The sequence below is a fragment of the Scardinius erythrophthalmus genome (assembly GCF_964197995.2).
Source record: "Scardinius erythrophthalmus genome assembly, chromosome: 23".
Lineage (NCBI taxonomy): Eukaryota > Metazoa > Chordata > Actinopteri > Cypriniformes > Leuciscidae > Scardinius > Scardinius erythrophthalmus.
Window position 1 is genome coordinate 8,783,699 of NC_138243.1, and position 22,225 is coordinate 8,805,923.

The 22,225-nt window shown below is 36.2% G+C and overlaps 2 protein-coding genes across 4 annotated transcripts in view; both read right to left on the reverse strand.

The window, feature by feature from the left end:
- sardh (sarcosine dehydrogenase) overlaps window positions 1-1,818 on the reverse strand; it is a 57,985-nt gene extending 56,167 nt beyond the window's left edge. Inside the window, exon 1 of one of the 2 annotated variants that reach the window (XM_081355214.1) lies at window positions 1,653-1,818. The gene's annotated coding sequence lies outside the window, so the exon portion shown is untranslated. Of the gene's footprint in view, window positions 1-917; window positions 1,052-1,652 lie in introns of those variants that run through there. The other variant, XM_081355215.1, reaches the window with a different exon arrangement.
- A 3,686-nt stretch (window positions 1,819-5,504) lies between these two features.
- cercam (cerebral endothelial cell adhesion molecule) lies at window positions 5,505-21,735 on the reverse strand. Of its 2 annotated transcripts, none has more exons than XM_081353971.1 (12): window positions 21,363-21,735; window positions 19,903-20,013; window positions 19,645-19,762; window positions 18,157-18,291; window positions 16,500-16,704; window positions 16,158-16,277; window positions 14,690-14,766; window positions 14,480-14,586; window positions 13,761-13,893; window positions 12,422-12,549; window positions 9,329-9,532; window positions 5,505-6,736 (listed from the first exon to the last, which is right to left on the reverse strand). In XM_081353971.1, exons 1-12 carry the CDS (start codon window positions 21,563-21,565, stop codon window positions 6,502-6,504), a joined length of 1,776 nt encoding a protein of 591 aa, XP_081210097.1. In that variant the 5' UTR covers window positions 21,566-21,735; the 3' UTR covers window positions 5,505-6,501. The 2 variants fall into 2 exon arrangements, with proteins under 2 accessions (XP_081210097.1, XP_081210098.1); XM_081353972.1 differs by having other exon boundaries at window positions 19,903-20,008; window positions 21,363-21,417.
- Between the last annotated feature and the right edge of the window lie 490 nt (window positions 21,736-22,225).

A 22,225-nucleotide genomic window follows, 5' to 3' on the forward strand; every position in this document is an offset into this window, starting at 1 on the left:
ATAATGTTGATAGAAAAGGAGTCCCTCAAGGCTCAGTACTGGGCCCACTTTTATTTGTTACAATTACTTTTTTGAGTTTTCTACATAAGATAAATAGTCTACCCATTAAAAAAAGTTTACTTCAAAATGAAATACACCTGGATTTTTGATATATTGTTGGCTTTTTAAAAATAATAATATGGTAACTATTTACATAAGGTTGCATTCATTAACTACATAAGTTGACATTAACTAACAATGAAAAATCATTCTAAAACATTTATTCATCTTTATTTATTCAACATTATTTAATGGACCCGAGGTGACAAACTAACAATGAACAGTTGTATTTTTATTAATTAACGTTAACAGAGATTAAAAAAATACTGTAACAAATGGATTGCTCAGTTAGTTTTAGTTCATGCATTAACTAAATTTAACACTTTTTGTAAAGTGTTACCAATTAAAATAAAAAACTAACTTAAGCCAAGCACTAAGTAATTTTAATCTTTATTATCCATGTATTTAAATATCTAATTTAAATGTATAATTTCCTCTGTATATTTCTTAACATTCTTCACTGTGAGAATCATGTGAGTCAGCTTATCTACACTAATGGAGTTTTACAGACAGTTCAGTTTCTTATTTAAGCCTACTCACTGGTCAACAAACGTGTCGCCTGAAAATAATGCAACAATGACCAACTTGTCTTTGCAGAACGTAATGCAAAAGCTTGTTTTAGGCTGATCGACGCATTTGTGCAATGCAAGCACGACGAAATTGATATTAAACTAAATAATATAATAACGTGCAAAACAACATTGTAAAACAGATGCACATGCATTAGATAACATGCCTAAAAAACAAACAAGACAACTAAAAAAAAAATATCAGCGTGTGAAGTGATAGGTCAGTAACATGAGTGGAGTGTCGCTCACCTATATAAAACTAAGTAAAAGAGCAGAAGTCCTCTGTTTGTTAACTGCTGTTGAGATATGTTCATAAACAGAGCAAACGGTGCTCAAATATGGCTGTTTGCTGACCGAGCATGTGGATGAACACAGCTGTGTGTGGCCAACTTCAGAACTGCAGATATGATTGAATGAGCCGAAAAACAAACAGAGCTGCAAGATTGCAACGTGTCTGACGAGTATTTCATACTTCTGTGGGTCTTTCGAGGAGTTCCCTCTGGCCGACATCACACATAGTTGCATATTAATATCAATCGAACAGGTACAACATGCCACGAGCACGCTATTAAATATAGAGCATATTACACACACACACACACACACACACAAAATGTAGCCTCTTAAAAAATAAAAGCCGCCACTCTATAACATAACTTTTTCTTCAGACGCTGAAACTACTAAACACGCATTGATATTTAATGCGATACTGAGGGGTTTATGATCGGTTGTCTGTTAATAAACAGCTCGCAGCGGTCCGGCATTTGATTTTACACGGTAGGCTACAATTCGGATTCCCGCAATTTGGATTCAAAATAACAAGTGTGAAACGTTCAAAGTGGGTTAAAAGTGGTCGTTTGCGGTCAATTTACACTCAAACGAACCTTAGAACGGTTTCTGTTACTCTAGGCAGCTAAAGTAGGTTTTGAGATAGAGAGTTAAAAGTTTTCCAGACAGTTCCAAAACAACACATGCATTGCTCACCTGTCAGATGAATAAATCCACTATGGAAAGTAAAAACACACACACACAAAAAAATATTTTTGCTGGTGTGGACGTTGTGCACTGTTTAGTACACACTGCAGACCAGATCCATTGGTTGCATTGCAAGCTGCCAAATAGACTTGCTAGTGTAAACTCTCCACCCACCAGCAGCTGACGGTGGAACCAATGGTATGTTGGGTTGAGACAAGAAAAAAATATAATTTAATGTTTTATCAACTTTATTATTATTTTATATATAATAAATTATTATTATAGATTGAAATAATAAATAATTAGGATATATATATATACTGTATATATATACTATTATATTGTAATATTATTATTCTATAGGCTATATATAATGAAAATATATATTTATATTTAATTTTATATATTTTCTTAAGTGTGTATAATATAATCATTTTTTAAGTGTGTATAATATAATCATTAGTACTTGATTTTAAGCATTTTCTAGACTATAAAGACGTAATCAAAGATGGGGAGATTTAAAAGTTTAAGAATTTAAATGCACAATGATCAAAAATTTATCTTAAAAATCATATATGTGGATTTCAAACCTTATGGTTTTATATTAATTTATATATATACAGTGTATATATAGGGTTACGTGCTCGATGGCTTGTTGAGACTCAGCTGTCGGTTTATCCTCAGAGCAGATCACAATTAGAGCAGAAAGCTTGATCTCAGACATCTGCTCTGGTGTTACAGGAGGCTTCACTGCTGCTGGAAAATACTGAGAACATGGATGAGGATTACAGGAGGAATATAATGGGGCTCCTAACAGGATTTCTGAACATGCATTATGCAACACAAACATGAATATACTGTATAAAATGGGTGTCAGTATGCAAGCAAATAAGCATATACATATGGCATCAGATCATTCTCATTGCATGAAAATATACATAATAGTGGCATACTAAGTCATAATTATGACATAGTTAGATTACAAAGTTGAAATATTCTATGCTATAATTATAATATTTGTCATAATTCTGACTCTTTTAAGTCCGAATTTCAACATAGCTTCTCATAACAAGTACTTTTATGTGATAATTTCTTCTTTTCATCTCATCATTTTGACTTTTTATGTCATAATGTGATTTATTTTCTTATGTGGCAGAAATGGGCCTCCATACGTTTACTAAAATGGGATTTTGAAGGTTTTTATATGTAGCTTAGTGCCTTACAAATCAGACAGAACAACAAGTTTTCCAGATACCATGAACTTTGACCATTATTGGCTGACCTATTTCTACATGCACAAAACATCCTTGAGAGCGTGAAAACTCTCTGTTTCAGCCACACACATGGACACTGAGTCTGACCTCACAAAACCTTCCCTATCTGAAACAACCAATCAGAAGAGGTTTAGAGAGCCCCATCCCCGGTCAGGGAAATATGACAACACACTGGATGAAGCAATGACAAAAGCCTATCAGTGACAGCAGTGGCACCCACAAACATTGCTGTATTCATTCATTCAGATACTTTTAAATGGTTGTAAAATTATATTTAAGTGTTCTTTAAATATTCATAACAGATCTGAGTCTACAAACAACTATGATGTCATCGGAGCACTACAACATTGGGTAAAAAGCCAACAGTTTGAAACGGCTGTTTCTGTGCAATAAGCTCAGCCACTGATTGTGTCATTTGAGAATGAACTGCTCAGATGCAATGGCATTTTGCTGTTCTTATGAAACAGGGTTCGCTGGGGTCACGAGGGGCAATGCCTTCAGCCTTCAGCTGAGGATGGTGTTTTAGAAATGGCCCAACACTCCTCCTTACCCCTGAGCTGTGGTCACATGACCCCTGCTGGCTGATATTAATCATGTATCAATCCTCTCCACTTTCAACACCTAAATAATGTCAGAGAAACAGTTATATCATAAGAGTCATTCAGTTGTACTGTAATGTTTGACTCAGGTTTTATTTTTAATTAAACATTTATTTGTTTATTTTAATTTTGTATTGTTTCTTGTCTTGTACATAATGTTTAAAGAATCTGGAACTGAAAACACTCAAAACTGGATTTAGCCCACTCATTCATTTTAATCAAATGCGAATTCTCTCTCTTGTGAATAATGTCAGAAAGCTTCAAACTTTTGTATATTTTGCATATAAGCCACGTACTGTAAATTCACCCTCCTCATTGGTTTTAGTATTATAGTTTTTGTTAATGTTGAGAATTAGATATTAATTTTTTTGTTTTTTTTTTGTTTGTTTGTTTTGTTTTTTTGTATGAAGCCACTAAAAGGATATGGTGATGAAAAAAAACATGAGATGGGAGGAAGAAAAATATATTTTGAGTTCTCTCGCAAAACTTTTGCGTTTCCCCGAGTAACTGCGTTCGCAACGCAGTGCATTGTGGGACTTTTTACGGAGCAGTTTCAGTGCATTGGTACCATAGACAGTAAAAGAATTAAAAAAGGGATTGGTACTGGATTTAGCAATTCAGACAGCCCTTAAAATGGCCGACTCCCTGATCAGTGCCCTGCCTACTGAAATAGTGAGCTGATCGAGACGCATCCTTGCAGTCCTCATGCCCACTTGAAGCACATTCCTGAAATAAGTCATTTAAAGGGATAGTTCACCCCAAATGAAAATTCTGTCATCATTTACTCGCCCTCAAGTTGTTCCATCCAAACCTGTATGTTTCTTTCTTCTGTTAAACAAAAAGTCTGAAGACAGAAACTCATACAGGTTTGGAACAACTTGAGGGCGAGTAAATGATGACAGAATTTTTATTTGGGGTGAACTATCCCTTTAAGTAGACAAGTGGTCAAGCGCAAACCCCTGTTTTTTTATTTATTTATTTATTATTTTATTTTATTTATTCATTATTTTTGTCTATTAAGCCTAGTTTGTAGTTTATTTAGTTTTAATAAATGTAATAAATGTAGGCCTAATAAAATAAATTTATATAAAATAAATATAGAAATGTTGAACTGACAACTGAAAATATTTTTTACGTTTACTTATTTTATTCTATTTCAGTTAGTGTTTATTCTATTTCAATTAGGCTAATGAAATGTTTTTATGTTTCAGTTTAAGGCAACGATAGTAATTCTGCCTCATCATCTAGCTACATCTGTTTATTATCTTTTTTAATTATTATATTCTTATAGAAATCTTTTTGTGAATAATAATATATTTACATTTAAAAAAGAAAACAATTGAATCTTTCAAAACTAGCACTAAATTGTGGTTGTTGTACTTCTGTGCTCTAACCAAAAGATGGCGATAGAGATGCAGAAGTCGCCCTGCTTTAAAGGGATAGTTCACCCAAAAATTCTAAATTCTGTCATCATTGACTCACCCTCAAGTTGTTCCAAACCTGTATGAGTTTCTTTCTTCTGCTGAACACAAAAGAAGATATTTTGAAGAATGTTTGTCACTAGACAGTTGATGGACCCCATTGACTTATATAGGGAAAAAAATTCTATGGAAGTCACCTCCCAGATTGTGTAAAGGTAAGTTAGTCTTATTAAATAACTCCTTAATATTTTATTCTAGGCTTATGGATTTACTGCCTCTGTAATATATATATATATATATATATATATATATATATATATATATATATATATATATATATATATATATATATATATATATCCTTTTTTCACTTTAATAAAAGAACAGCCATATTTGTTCACATTATTTATCTCTATTAATCAATTTAATTAATCTATGTGAAGTAGATTGAAAAAAAAAGTTTTCTCTTATATGGCCCAAAAAAACAACAACATAACATCCTATAAAGGGCTGTTAAAATCAAATACTGTTCTTAATAAACAAAGGCATGTGACTGACATCCAATTTGGTCATTTTTCAAAAACATTTTTATTTAAAAAACAAGTTTAACAGAACTGCCATGCACACTAATGTAATGTCATTTCATCCCGCTGTTCACTTTGTAGAGTTAGAGAAGGGAATAAGACAGGGAAGAGAAATAAATAAGAACAAATGAACATGATGGGATCAGAAAAAATCAGAACGGACAGCAAAAGTGCACCAAAATAAAAAGTTCACCACACAGATCATTTCAAATATACAAGCTCTGTTTGTTCGATTGTCTGAGCATGATAGTCCCACGACAGCTGCTTAAATTTTAAATACTATCCAGTAATAAAATTCTAATGCACCACTTCAAAAAATGACCTTTTTATTAAGTTAAGAAAAAAAAAACAAGGAAATCCCTCACAAAATCAGTAATTGCAAATGTGTATAAAATTTTTATTAGCAACATTTCGGTCTCATCAGGCATATAAACTGAAGGTCACGAGTCCAAAGTGTTGCTAATAACCAAAAAAATCCCTCTTGAACTGAGGTCAAATATAAGAGTCTTTGTACCATATTGCCTTTACAGGATCTTGTTTACCGTTAAAACTATTTTTCTCTGTTTCAAAATCGTATCTTTCTCAGTGGGAAATTGTGTTTTGCTTGTTTGTGTGTTTCTTTTGTGTTGCCATAAACCTCACTGCTTTTTGTTAGATTTATGCTAAAATAAGAAAAAAAAAAAATCCCAATAAATTTCATTTAAGATATATCATCTGAAAACATGTCTGTATTAAATTTATTTTTTATTTTATTTAACAAGAAAATGTATCTTGTTGGAGATATTTAGACATACTAATTTAAAAATCGATTTTTGTTGTTGTGGAGTGAAAGCGTCCTCCTAACGTTCGGTCCCAGGTCTCGCTCGTCTCGTCCAGTTTTGAGGTCTCCCTGATGAGTGACATCTGACCTCATAAAGAGCTGCGCACTCCTTCTAGCCCCTCCACTCTTAGAACATGCCCGTGTAGGCTGTGCAGGCACTTCACAACTCGTCCTTGTAGGTGGCGCTCTGCAGACCGGCCGGGGGCTGGGAACCCTTCAGAGTTTTATGGGACCCCCTCCAGTCCGTGCGCACGTTGTCATCGTCCCACAGCGTAGAGGTCTCGGTGTCGCTCACCCACTCCGGGTCCCCGGCGTAATGGCAGGGCTGCACCAGAAGAGGGTGTGTGGAGTACGCCATCAGATTCCGATTGGGAAAATGGGATTTGTAGTCCTCGCTGTTCAGAGGTGAAAAACAGCAAATTAAAATGGTTTCCAGTAGCTGAAATGAGGTCAATATGATTAAATATTCATGTTATTATTACTACCTGTTTTGCCTTGTATTTATATACTGATACTGGTCAAAAGTTTTGGATCGGTAAGATTTTTAATGTTTTTAAAACAAGTATCTTCTGCTCACCAAGGCTGTATTTATTTGATTAAAAATACAAACAAAAACAGTAATATTGTGAAATTACAATTTAAAACAGCTGTTTTCTATGTGAATATATAGTTCACAACTGTTTTCAACATTGATAATAATCATAAATGTTTCTTGAGCATCAAATCAGCATATTAGAATGATTTGTGAAGGATCATGTGACACTGAAGACTGGAATAATGATGCTGAAAACTCAGCTTTGATCACAGGAATAAATTACAGTTTAAAATATTAAAATAGAAAAGAGTCATTTTAAATTGTAATAATATTTCACAATATTACTTTTTTTGTTTGTATTTTTAATCAAATAAATACAGCCTTGGTGAGCAGAAGAGACTTCTTTTAAAAACATTAAAAATCTTACTGACCCCAAACTTTTGAACGGTAGTGTATATAATTTATTATGTAGTATAAATATTATATATATATATATATATATATATATATATATATATATATATATATTATATTATATTATATATGTATATGTATATAATTTTATATTAAATTTCCCTAACTTGAAGTATATTATATAATATTATATAACAATATCATATTACATTATATTATATTATACTTCAAGTTAGGGATATTTTATATATATATATATATATATATATATATATATATATATATATATATATATATATATAATATCAATAATAGCATTAATATAATATAATATAATATCATATAATGGAATGGAATGGAATGTATTATAATATAATTGGGATTGACTGGTCTGTATATATAATTCCTATTTGATCCCAATTTTTTTTAAAAAAGTACAAGTGATGCTTAGCCTGGAAACCCAGACCTAAATCTAAAAGATTAAAGGTCTGGCATTGAGTAATGAAAATCGCCCAGCTCGAGGGGCGGCACCAAGCATGCATTTGAAAATCTCACTGCACGCGATTGGATAACACTACGACCAATCACAACAAGCCCCATACCTTAGCTACCAGCGGAGCTAACTGGTAGATTAGACTCTTGCCGTATCTGGTCGGCAAAACAGCAAAAACGTCCTCTTGCAAAGGAAGGATTCGAGCGCCGTCTTCTGTTCCTCTTTTAGATAAAAAGCCAAGTCTAACTCGTTCATTGTAGCGGCCAAAGCCGTTTTAAACAACTGGTGTTCATCCATTGCCATCTTGCAATGTTTACTAATGACTTCGACGTCACAGCGCTGTCGTCATCTCGCCTCTGGCCCGCCTATATCAGATAACCCGAAGTGATTGGTGCAGCTCGGATACAAGGGCATAGTTAATGACCATCATTACTCAACGCCAGAGTGACTCGCTGAGCAAATTCAACTTGTGCTCTCGCGAGAACTCTGGATTTCCAGGTTAAGTGATGCTTACATCACAACCTTTCTAAGGAAAGAGGTCACCACTTATCTATTTAATGTGTCCTTTGGATACAGAATCAGAAAGTGAATAACTTTAGGGCTTGTGCTTCTTGACTTTACCCCAATAAATAAATCAAGCATCAATTACTTTCAGCAAAAGCCTGTAGAGGTACTTCATGTACTGAGGGTGTTCGCATGTCCTGGGCCAGCTGGCAGACGGCCCATGGCTTTGTCAGATCTGGAAGGAGAGCAAAGCAAACGCCGGCTAAAGTAGCAGCTAATTTCGCTGGAATGCGGAACGGGGAAGCCAGGCCAGGGCAGGGTGTTTAACGGGTTAGCCGTCAGCGGGGCAGTAGCAGCACGCCGGTCTCTACCGGGAGAGCCGTGGATCGATGGAAAGATTGAAAAACGCGAGGAGAACGCTGCTCTGATCTGTCTCTGCGGGGATGAGGAGCTTCAGGCGGGACGTGCCGAGCAAAATGAATAAGAGTCAGAGATGGAGAGGAAACGGACAGAGGAAAAGGGATGGCATCATGCCAACCCACAGCACAAACAACCAGTCACGCTGAGGAATCAAAGCTATTGCCAGCTCAAGATCGAAGTTTCTTTCTTGGCTTAAATCTCAACGCTCTGTCCATAAAACTCAAATGACTTGTGCAATTACATAGTGAAGAAACTATGCAGAGAGTTTTTAGAATAAAACTCTCCAAATCAAAGCACACATTTGTGGTGAGCAATTTCAGTCAGTCCTGCTTTGCAGAAATATGTTCTCTTTTATTTCTGGACTGTAACTTAACTAGACTTAAATACCTTTAACTTAACTTAACTTAAATACTAACATTTCATTATAAACTAGACTTGTTTAACATATAATCAAGGAGAAAATGCAAGTATGCATATGCCTTTATGGTGAGAACGCAAACTTTGTCAACTAAAATTAGAAACATCACTTCGTTTATTTGCAACAAACCCCACAGATTGTTTTAACATTTAAAGTAGCCTATGTTTAGTCCCAGACTCTGGAGACTTGAGTGTCATACTCACTTTGGGTGCTTGTCATACATGATGGGTAGGAACTCATCCACAGGAAGCATCTTGGATATGGGTTCGGCGTTGAGGAGCTTCTGAGCTCCCTGGAGAGAGATGGCGTAAGACAGCGTCCAGTAGGAGTAATCGGCGTACACCAGATTCCTCACGTTCTCCACTGCAACCTCCTCTCCAAGGTTCACCTTCTTCCTGCCCAGGTATCTGCAACAGATCCCACGGCAGTAAAGCCTCCTGATGGGGCGCTATATCATCTGTCAGTTGTACAGCTGGGTTATCCATGTGTATTTTAAAGTGCCCCTATTATGCTATTTTAAAGGCTCCCAGTTTAGTTTTGGAGGTCTCCTACAACAGGTTTACATGCATCCAACGAAAAATAATATTCTCATAATATACATCGCAACATCTCCTCTTTTTTACAGTGTCTAACGGTTTGATCAAGGATTCAATCTGTCTAAACTCGAGATGTTTTCGAGAGCCTACTCTGCTCTGATTGGTCAGATGGCCCAGTCTGTTGTGATTGGTCTACTCTGATCTGATTGGTCAGATGGCCCAGTCTGTTGTGATTGGTCTACTCTACTCTGATTGGTCAGATGGCCCAGTCTGTTGTGATTGGTCTACTCTGCTCTGATTGGTCAGATGACCCAGTCTGTTGTGATTGGTCTACTCTGCTCTGATTGGTCAGATGATCCAGTCTGTTGTGATTGGTCTACTCTGCTCTGATTGGTCAGATGGCCCAGTCTGTTGTGATTGGTCTACTCTGCTCTGATTGGTCAGATGACCCAGTCTGTTGTGATTGGTCTACTCTGCTCTGATTGGTCAGATGACCCAGTCTGTTGTGATTGGTCTACTCTGCTCTGATTGGTCAGATGGCCCAGTCTGTTGTGATTGGTCTACTCTGCTCTGATTGGTCAGATGACCCAGTCTGTTGTGATTGGTCTTCTCTGCTCTGATTGGTCAGATGACCCAGTCTGTTGTGATTGGTCTACTCTGCTCTGATAGGTCAGATGATCCAGTCTGTTGTGATTGGTCTACTCTGCTCTGATTGGTCACATAGCCCAGTCTGTTGTGATTGGTCTTCTCTGCTCTGATTGGTCAGATGACCCAGTCTGTTGTGATTGGTCTTCTCTGCTCTGATTGGTCAGATGACCCAGTCTGTTGTGATTGGTCTTCTCTGCTCTGATTGGTCAGATGACCCAGTCTGTTGTGATTGGTCTACTCTGCTCTGATTGGTCAGATGACCCAGTCTTTTGTGACTGGTTTACTCTGCTCTGATTGGTCAGATGACCCAGTCTGTTGTGATTGGTCTTCTCTGCTCTGATTGGTCAGATGACCCAGTCTGTTGTGATTGGTCTTCTCTGCTCTGATTGGTCAGATGACCCAGTCTTTTGTGACTGGTCTACTCTGCTCTGATTGGTCAGATGACCCAGTCTTTTGTGACTGGTTTACTCTGCTCTGATTGGTCAGATGACCCAGTCTGTTGTGATTGGTCTTCTCTGCTCTGATTGGTCAGATGACCCAGTCTGTTGTGATTGGTCTACTCTGCTCTGATAGGTCAGATGATCCAGTCTGTTGTGATTGGTCTACTCTGCTCTGATTGGTCACATAGCCCAGTCTGTTGTGATTGGTCTTCTCTGCTCTGATTGGTCAGATGACCCAGTCTGTTGTGATTGGTCTTCTCTGCTCTGATTGGTCAGATGACCCAGTCTGTTGTGATTGGTCTACTCTGCTCTGATTGGTCAGATGACCCAGTCTTTTGTGACTGGTTTACTCTGCTCTGATTGGTCAGATGACCCAGTCTGTTGTGATTGGTCTACTCTGCTCTGATTGGTCAGATGACCCAGTCTTTTGTGACTGGTTTACTCTGCTCTGATTGGTCAGATGACCCAGTCTGTTGTGATTGGTCTACTCTGCTCTGATTGGTCAGATGACCCAGTCTTTTGTGATTGGTCTACTCTGCTCTGATTGGTCAGATGACCCAGTCTGTTGTGATTGGTCTACTCTGCTCTGATTGGTCACATAGCCCAGTCTGTTGTGATTGGTCTACTCTGCTCTGATTGGTCAGATGACCCAGTCTGTTGTGATTGGTCTTCTCTGCTCTGATTGGTCAGATGACCCAGTCTGTTGTGATTGGTCTTCTCTGCTCTGATTGGTCAGATGACCCAGTCTGTTGTGATTGGTCTTCTCTGCTCTGATTGGTCAGATGACCCAGTCTGTTGTGATTGGTCTTCTCTGCTCTGATTGGTCAGATGACCCAGTCTGTTGTGATTGGTCTACTCTGCTCTGATTGGTCAGATGACCCAGTCTGTTGTGATTGGTCTACTCTGCTCTGATTGGTCAGATGACCCAGTCTGTTGTGATTGGTCTACTCTGCTCTGATTGGTCAGATGACCCAGTCTTTTGTGACTGGTTTACTCTGCTCTGATTGGTCAGATGACCCAGTCTGTTGTGATTGGTCTACTCTGCTCTGATTGGTCAGATGACCCAGTCTGTTGTGATTGGTCTGCTGTTTAGTGCGTGTCAGAAACTAAATGAATAAATTGCAGCTTCCAGGCCGCAGCTACAACTACAGCGATTGAGGGTCAAAGTAGACGTTTACAGACAGACAATAAATATGGCTGGCATTATATGGCTGGCATTATATATGGCTGGAATTTTGCAAATATGTTACAAACCTATGTATGTTCGTGCAGGAAGTGAGACTGGAATTACTGACGACTCGTTTCAGGCAGTTCAGTATCACTTCTTTCTTTTGGGAGACAATAACTCCATTTATCGAGCCCTTTGATCTTTGAAACTTTGCAGACCTTTTACAGTCACAACAGCTATTTTACACACTACATTAACGGTAACAGCATAACAGGGGCACTTTAAGATAAGATTTTTAAAATGTTTATATACTGTAGATATGACAAGTTTATGCTATACAAACATAAAAACAGAAGTGTGTCAAAAATCTGTAAAACGTAAAAAAAAAAAAAAAAGTGACAAAGCCGAATTTAAGTTTTCCTTATAACTGCAACAAAAGCAATATTCTGATTCTGGTTTCCTCAAGTCTCCACGACAACCGTGTGACAGACAGGTGTCACTCACATGATGTCCCAGTCCAGCTCCACCTGCTCCACCTCCTCCATCAGCCGCACCAGACGCCGTTTAAAGTTGGCTTGGAAACGAATGTCATCCTCAAAGATCAGCGCCTTGTCTAGCTGCATATCTACCATCTGTGAGCAATAGATAACAAATCATTTTGACAAACTAAAAACAGCTTATTTTATTTTAATGTTTGGGGTCAGTAAGATTTAATTAATAATTTTATTCACCAAAGATGCATTAAATTGATCAAAAGTAACAGTAAAGAGACTACTATTTCAAATAAATTCTGTTCTTTAAAACTTTCTATTTATCAAAAAATCCTGAAAAATATTATCTTGGCTGCAAAAACATTTTTGTTTTCAACATTGAGAAATATTAAAAGTTTCCTGATCATCAAATCATCATATCAGAATGATTTCTAAAGGATCATGTGACCCTGAAGACTGGAGAAATGATGCTGAAAATTCAGCTTTACATCCCTGGAGTAAATTACATTTTAAAATACATTAGCATTTCACAATATTACTGGTTTTACTGTATCTTTTGATCAAATAATAAATGCATCCTTGATGAGCATAGGAGACTTCTTTCGAAATCATTGCAACCCTTTAAATGGCAGTGTACAATAAAATATGCTGAAAAATGCATGAATGCAGTGGTGTAAAGTATTGTAAATGTAATTAATTACTGTACTTAATTATATTTTTGGCTACTTTGTAGTTTTACAGAGTATCAAATATATTAGCAACTTTGACTCTCTACTTGACAAAATTTTTTAAGAAGTACGTGTACTCTTTACTCCAACACATTTGTGGTAAATAAAGCAATTACTCGTTACATTTTGCATGCCACATATCTTTCTCTCCAGCAGTTTATTTCTGCTACAAAAGTGCATACAGGGCATTAAAGGTACTATATCTTGTGGGTTTTGCCCTTGTTCACCCAAACTCGTCAACAGAGCTACTTTACACTAAAGCGAGTGCATTATTAGCAGGGAGTTGCAGAATCGCAAGTGTTTCTTCTTCAATCAGAAACATCTGATTGCTCTCCTCACAAATCAACTGTATCATGTTTTTCACTGGCATTGAGGACTAGTGTTCCTACATTCAGTACAAGTACAACTCTTTAGTACTGTTCAAATCAGATACTCTAAGACTTTTGCACAAGTCGTATTGGAATTGGTGACTTGCAAATTGTAATGGAGTAATTTCCGCTGTAAGGTTATCTGTACTTTAACTCAAGTATAGTTTTCTCTTTACACCTCAGTCTGAATGACACTGCTTTAGATAAAATACCAAACCAAAAGGCATTTGTTTCAATAGTTTTAGGGGCCACTGACCTCTTTCCAGATGTAGTAGTGGCTCAGGAAGCAGCCCACCTCTCCCTTAGTCAGCGTGCGGCCAGAGAAAGGGTCATAGTAACCGGGTAAGAGATCCACACCTAGAATCTTAATGTCGCTGCTGTTCAAAGCGCTGCATGCACACACACAATTGAAAACACAATTATTGCATTATCTGTAGATATGAACTAGAATGCATGAAGATTCTTATAACAGTAAATGTCTATTAGAGCTGCATGATTAATTGTTAATAGATCGCGAACTTGATTCAGACATCCACACGATCTCATTCCTAAATGACAATTTATAAGTAATGTTATAATAATTCAGATTATCACAGACATACTAGGATATAAGTTCATAGTTCAGATATACACTGATGTCTGCGGTAGTGATCAAAATAGAGTAAATCACCTTTTGAAAGAAACTTCAAGCTAAAATGTATTCTAAAACACTGATTCATCCAGTAATGAAATGTCTATGAGTGAGTCATTGAATCATTCATTTGAACATTCAAATTCATTACATATTTTTTTTAAATAGATTGCAGAAATTAACATTTTGTCAGAACCTCTAGTAAATTGCATGCTATTTTGTTTAGTTGTCTACTCAGAATCATGGGAGAGTGGCGATCTCTATTTTAAACAAAAAAACCCTGATTGTCAATTAATTCAGAATCGTGCAGCTCTGATGTCTATTGTGTGTTTATCTATACTCACGCTCCATCTATGGCATCCACAACTTTAGCATCAATCTCAAGCTCATACAACGACCATAACATCCTGTCCCTGCGGTCTGGACGTCTGCGCAGGTTTACCAAGTAGATCTGAGCAGAACACACACACACACACACACATGCAAAATATTCTATCAAATGTAGTGATTGCTGTGGCTCACAACAATGGTAAATAACAAAGTCTGCACTTTACCTCATCAAAACCCATGAGATCTGACTGTTTGGGAGGAACGTGGACATAGCGAGAGACGTACATGGGCGGCCCGTGGACTGCGGGAGAAAAGACCTCAATTAGGACTCAAATCCTTGACAATGATTCTGTTCGATTAAGGAGCTAATCGCTAATTAGCACAAACTTAGTACAATCTTCACATACAGTGGGGTCCAAAGAGTCTGAGACAACACTGAAAATCACACAAGAGCATTCTTAATTCATTATGATCATTTAAGTTTTGTAGAAGTAATTGCTTTGAAAGCCTGTTTCCACCTCGTGGTAAAAAATAAAAAGGGTTCTTGTGACTTTATTTCTCATAATGGGCTTTAACCCTAAAAAGGGCGAGACAATAAAGAGAAATCAGAAAATTAATGTATTGCTATTTTCCATCTTATTAGGAAACAAATAAAAAAATAAGTCATAGTTAATAGTTAGTCAATAGTGAAAATTGGACCCTAATCTAAAGAGTGATAATTACTATAATTACTATTGTATTTGAAATATGGGTAATGTGTTTATTGCAAACTAAAATATACTTAAATGACATTTCTATTCAAACTTGTATGTTATTCAATTCAATTCTCATTTATTTGTATAGCGCTTTTCACGATACACATCGTTTCAAAGCAGCTTCACAGAAAATGCATGAGTCCACATTACAAATTAGAGTAATCTGTTATCAGAGGAAACTGTCTAAGTTATGTAGGCTATTTCAGAAATGTACATGTACAAAATAAAAGTTAGCGAATATTTTAGTAATTTAAACAATGTAATAATTTAAGGCAGAATCAACGAGCTCATTGAAGTAATGAATACTTGTTTGTTAACAAATTATTATGACATTTAGAAGGTTGTGGTTATGTATTTAAACTAATTTATAATTACACATTTGTTATGAAGTTGCAATTTAAAATATATTAACTTTGTAATATTGTAATTTTTAATAACATGCTACAGTTAAAGTACTTTACATGTGCTTTAGTATGTTAGCCAACACATCAAAATAAGTGTAGGCTACTTCTTTAAATCATGACAAAAGATTATTAAAACATAATGATTTCAAATGTATTTTAAAGTAAAACTTTCAATCTGACATTATTACAAAGTGCACTTAGTGTACTTAAATGTGTTCAGAAATATAGTCATGAAAGTGTGCTTGCTTTAAGCACACTTAAGCAGCCTTATATATATATATATATATTTATTTCATATTTTATTATCTGCAAGTACAGTTTACAAGTACAATATATTTGTAAAGTTTGAAGTACACTACAAGTGCATATTCAATACACATGCACTTCTTTTTCACAAGGGAAAATACATGCTAGCTTAAGTGCTGTTATCATTAAAGCAAAAAGGGGGGCATTTTATTATTGCACAAGTTATTGCAAAAGTGATATGCTGATAATATCATTCAATAAAAAATGTAAATGTCAGTGTCACTCACTCAAAGATTCCAGGTAAAGGTGGACAAAATTGATTCGATCATCCTCGACCGTCTGATGAGGTTTCGCAGGTACGTTCAGATACCCATAACGCACCTTGTTGCACAGATACATCTGAACCTCTGGTTAAAAAAGTGAATTATATAAGATAAATAAATATTGTCAGAAATTGAATTCACTATGTCAGCTCTTTCCAATGCTATTTGACTGTCAATCCAACAAAATGTTGGACACAGAGAAAAATTTCCCCCTCATTCCCTCCAAACTAAATCCAAATGTTAAACTCATCATATTGCATAAGGGAAGTGAGATACGTTGGAGTCGTCCAGAAGGGGGCACTGTACCCGAAATCCTGCAGGAGAAGGCAAAAACGATGATGTCGTCGAAGGGCCAGGAGTAGTCTTTGTGAGGGGGGTGAAAGGACACTTCCCTGGTGCCCTGTTTGCGCAGGTCCAGCAGGATAGTGGAGTGGACCATCGGGACAGGGTAGCAGCCCAGCCTTTGACGCTGCTTTGTGGGGAAGTACTCAGCGGTCCGACGATAGTAGCCCTGAAACAGAGAGAAAACTGTGAAAAGTGTTTGAGCAAACAGCATCTAAACAGACCCATAATGAACAATTACCCTCAAAAGTGATGTTTTTTTGTGTGTGGAGATACTCACTTTAACCGAATAGAGGACTTGTTTTGTCACATTGTTTGCACACACAGCTTGACTGTCAATATCTGCTCTCGTATATGTAGCATTGAGAAATCTGATTCATTTGAATGAGTTTGTCTGGACAATTCATGTAAATGAACCCATTTTGAAAAAATTATGAAGTTCCAATGCAACATTTTATGTCCTTTTAGTAGCAAAATATGTGATGGCAAAAAGAATATATATATATTTTAAATAATGTATATATTCACTACTGCTGAAAGGTTTGGGGTCGGTAAGATTTTTTAAAAGAAAAGGTTTTTAAAAGAAGTCAAGCTCACCAAGGCTAAATTTATTTGACAGAAAAATACAGAAAAATTTTAATATTGTGAAATATATTATTACAATTTAAAAGAAGTGTGTTCTATTTTAATATATGTATATGTCATTTATTCCTGTGATCAAAGCTGAATTTTCAGCTTAATTTCTCCAGTCCAGTGTCACATGATCTTTCAGAAATCATTCTAATATCCTAATTTGATACTCAAAAAACATAACTGATTGTTATCAGTGTTGAAAACAGTTGTGCTGCTTAATATTTTTTGTGGAAACCATGATACTTTCTTTATTTGATGAATAGAAAGTTCATAAGAACAGCATTTAATTGAAATAGAAATACTTTAAAACATTATAAATGACTTTACTGCCATTTTTCATAAATAAATGCATATTTACTGAATAAAATGATCAATTTCTTGAAAAAACTCATAGTGACCCCAATCCTTTGTAAGGTACACACACACAATGCAGTTAGCTACTTTGTATAAGCTTGCCTGTAGTTTAAAGGGTTACTCTCGCCAAATTGCAACCTAGGCTATTTTTGTTAATCTACCCGAGTCAAACATTCGTGTAAAAGCATAATAAGAATGGAAACGCCACTTTTAAGTTTGACCGTATTTTTGTTTACGGTCAAAATGCCCTTTTGAATGGGAGTGCTAGGGGCACTACAGTGATCAGGCACTTTGACCGAAAACGAAAATACGGTCAATCTTAAAAGTGGCGTTTCCATTCTAATTATGCTTTTACACGAATGTTTGACTCGGGTGGATTAACAAAAATAGCCTTGGTTGCAATTTGGCGAGAGTAACCCTTTAACTCATTTACTGTAAATCAAAAGTAATCTATACATTTAGAAAATACCAATGCTCTTAATATTATACAGCAATAGTGGAAGCTGATATGGCCACTTTATTGATGTGGCGTATAGCAAGATGAAATGTTAGCTATCCCTCATTGTGTTTTAAGAACATACACATGTACACACACTAATACACACTTCCAAGCTGGAAGCTCATGGTTCTGTACCTGTGGAGTGATGCCACACCAGTAGTTGGAGTATGCTGACTGTGAGTCCAGCATGGGGGCAATAACAGACTTATTCTCCGCCATCAGGAGGTGCAGGGTGTCCGGGTTGGTCAGGATGTTGTCTGTGTCTGAATACTGGAGATGAGGAAATAAACACAAAGAATGTCATTAATAGTCCTGATATTATAAAATGATATTTTTGAAAATTTTCAATTGGGGTTTTAAGCATATCACAGTAGTAGTTCTGTGATTTTAGTGTTATTAGACCTCAGCGCAGCGTTTGACACCATTGATTCTGATATCCTTGTCTCTTGCCTAAAAAAGATGGTGGGAATTTGGGGCAAGGCACTTGAATGGTTTAAGTCCTTCCTCTCTAACAGGCCTTTTTCTGATAATTTTTTCCATTGTATTGTGGGGTTCCCCAAGGATCTATTCTTGGCCCATTCCTGTTTTCATTATATATGCTACCTTAACTAGTGAATTTGTTTACATCAAATTAAATCATGGATGGTTTGGAGCTCCGTACACCCAAACTTTTTCCGATCTGGGCATTTTGGCCCACTTCTGTAAATTGGTGGTAAAGAATCTTGGTGTACAGTTTGATAATTCTCTGAAATTTGATAAAACAGATTAATCCTATGGTTATGTTTTTTTTTTGTTTTTTTTTTGTTTTTTTCTATTTGAGATCAATAGCAAAGGTTAAACCATTCCAGTCTTCTAGTAATAATAAAAAAAAGCTTTTATTTCTGAAAGACTGTATTACTGTAATTTACTGTATGTGGGTGTTATCATCTACAATAGGTGCAAAACGCGGGTGCCAAACTTTTGAAAGGTACTCATGAAAACAGCATGTAATTAGCCTAACTAGACACTGGTTGCCAATCCAATTTAGAATTTATTTCAAATTATAGACCCTTGAATATAAAGCATTACACAAACGGGCGCCTCCATATTTAGTGTACCTTCTTCAAGTGCATAAACTACCTAGTACGCTAAGGTCAACCAGTCAGAACACTTAGTTTCTATGACCAGGCTAAAAAAGACCAGCTCCAAATCGTTGGAATAACTTAGCGCTTCATCTAAGACTAGCATCTTCATTAGGTTCTTTGAAGCGACATTTAAAATGACACCTTCTCTCATTAGCGTTTGATCCGACTGGTTAACTTAGAAAGGGGCTCAAATATATTTGATGTATTTGAATCTGTCTGGTGTTGATAGTGTATGGTGTTATTGTTGATCATTTTATTTGACGTATGATTGTACAGCACGTTGGTCAACGTCCTGTTGTTTTAATAGTGCTTTATAAATAAAACAAACAAACAAGATATTCGCAAAAATGATTCTAGCAAATTCCAGCACAATTTCTATTGTGACCCCAGTAAGAACTGAACCTCCATGAACCTTTGAGAATTTGGACCTGGTTTTATATATATATTCTGATTATAGATATTTGGGTGCTGGGGTGTATATGCTTTAACTGGGTCATACCAGAATGTAGTCAGCCCAGCGTTTCTTGGCAAAGTTCAGCGCTGCCTGTTTGAGCTTCATAACATACTCATAGCGGCCGTTAGTCCAGTGCTTGGGCCCCAGCTCACCCGCATAGGACCTGTGCAGATAAAACAAGCAGTCGAATCAAACTTCACTGGTGGTGCCTAAACTTACAAACATCCAAACGCATTTTAGAGTTGTGGTTTAATCAGGACAGCAAATCTTCCAATCGTGCATGTTGTGTGATGATCGTCTCACGTGGGTTTATCTAAAGGTCTCCACTCCACATAGTGATATTGTGTTTGCATGACGGTGAGCCATTCTCGCAGCATTGCTGTTGTGTTGTCAGTGTTGTGGTCTGTTGCTGCCCTACAGGAAACAAAAAACATAGAGACAGCATGGGATGACACAATTGAGTCAAAAGACTGGTAAAGTCATGTGGTGCATCCGACATGCAGAAACATAAACAACATAAGACAGGAAGTGATATCATAGCGAGGACCCCTGATCACCTTCATGACTGCATGCTAAGGTCAACAAGTCTCTTAATATATGGATAATTTGCAATTTTTATGACAAGGAAAAGTTACTTCAAGTTGTAGAATGTCATGTGGTGCAACTCCCTCCAAAAATGTAATGATATTTATGAATTAATATGTACTTTTTGTTTTTATCTTTAAAAATATATATTTAACTAATATTTTAACTTTAAAAAATAATAATAATTAAAGGTTTAGTTCACCCAAAAATGATAATAATCCCATAATTTACTCCCCCTCAGGCCATCCTAGCTGTATATGACTTGATTATAGTTTCTAAAGTAATAAAAATGGATATTTTTCTTACAAAAACGCATCGCTTCGGTTTAAAGCTGTATGGATTACTTTTATGATGGATGGATGCACTTTTTGGGCTTCAAAATCTCAGGTACCATTCACTCCCATTATAAAGCTTGGAAGAGCCAGGATAACTCTGATTGTGTTTGGCTGAAAGAAGATTGGCTTGAGGCTGAGTAAATTATGGGATCATTTTCATTTTTGGTTGAACTTAACCTTTAAGACGTGTACATTTATGTATTCAAGGTTAAAAGAAATTATGGTATTACTTTTTACTCGGTAGTTACACCACATGACATTTTTAGAGAAATTAAATTTAAACTTTAGTTGGATATGGTATAAAAGTTTTTCAAAACTCTATGAAACCAACAAGCCAATGTGTTTTAAACTACATTTTAATTTTTTTTTTCCATTTCTTTATCTAGGACACTCTTATTTGTCATTGACCCATATACTACTGAGTAATACAAATTAACTATGAGCTAACATGTAATAACAGATTATCCTATTTGAGATGTAGCATCTGACTTCTTGTTTATTTAAGTCACAAAATAAACGACTTAAAGCTATTTTGAACGTTAAATCGCACTAAATGTATAGTATATATATATATATATATATATATATAGTAAAGTAAATGTATACTAATATATATTTTCAAAAAAAATAGTATGTGCTAGAAATATAATAAATGTATTAAAGCGAATAAACGAACTCATCCTGAACGTTATTAGTTAGGGGGAAGGGGGTCTACTTTTGGGGGACACTCTGCAAAAATCAAGGGGAGGAGGTGATGAAATGCAAATAAGATTGGCCTTTTGACATCTACAAATAGTAAAAAGATAATCAGCCATGTTAAACTGCAGGGAAGAAGTCACCTACCAGATAGAGATGCGCTCTTTAGGATAGTTTAATCTCTCGAGAGCTCCGAGGTAATATGGTAAAGAATGAGCGGCGTTCCGTGCGATTACAACTATAACGACCGTGGGCGGCTGCATCTTTGACTCGTCGGTATAATTTTCCTCGGAAAAGTAACATTGTGCTACCGCAAGAATAGTCCAAACAGTTATAATCCCAGATAACATTGTTGGATTTTCGATGGGCCGCTGCGTCGTTGCACAAACAGTCCCATCCGCGTCAGCAGCTGAAGGAAAGAGGGCTCTTCCCTAAACTTCTCACTCCCCCTCAGTTCTCCGTTCCCCCCTGAAGGAGCCAACGTGTTCTGTTAGCTGTGTTTGAGTTACAACTTCCGTGTGAGGATTTTTTTCTCTCCGAATTGTTACATTAGGTATATGTTCAGTGTAACGTTTACATTCACTATTGGAATGTTCGATGGGTGTTCTAAACCTCAACTGTTACATTTTAGAATGTTAAATGTTGAGATGACGTTTCGCTACATTGTTTCGCTAGCTTAAAGGTTTTAGGGTAGAATGTCGACGTTTGAGGATTTTGTCGGAGCTTATAGGAATTTTATTTTTCGCCACCAAAGAGTCTTAACCTCTGCAAATTTAGCCATTAGACTTTTTTTTTTTACTATCAAACTAAATCAGACATTAATAGAGATAGATGAATGTGATATTTTGTCATGTTTAGTCAAAATTCCAATAGCACAAAACTACTAAATTCTTTAAACTTTTTTTTCTTTTGTCACTCACTGACTGAAAGAAACGACGAAATTGATTAAAACAAAAACAAAAAACTGTCTTAAAAAAGTGTCAGAAACTAAAACCACGGCGTCATCAGAA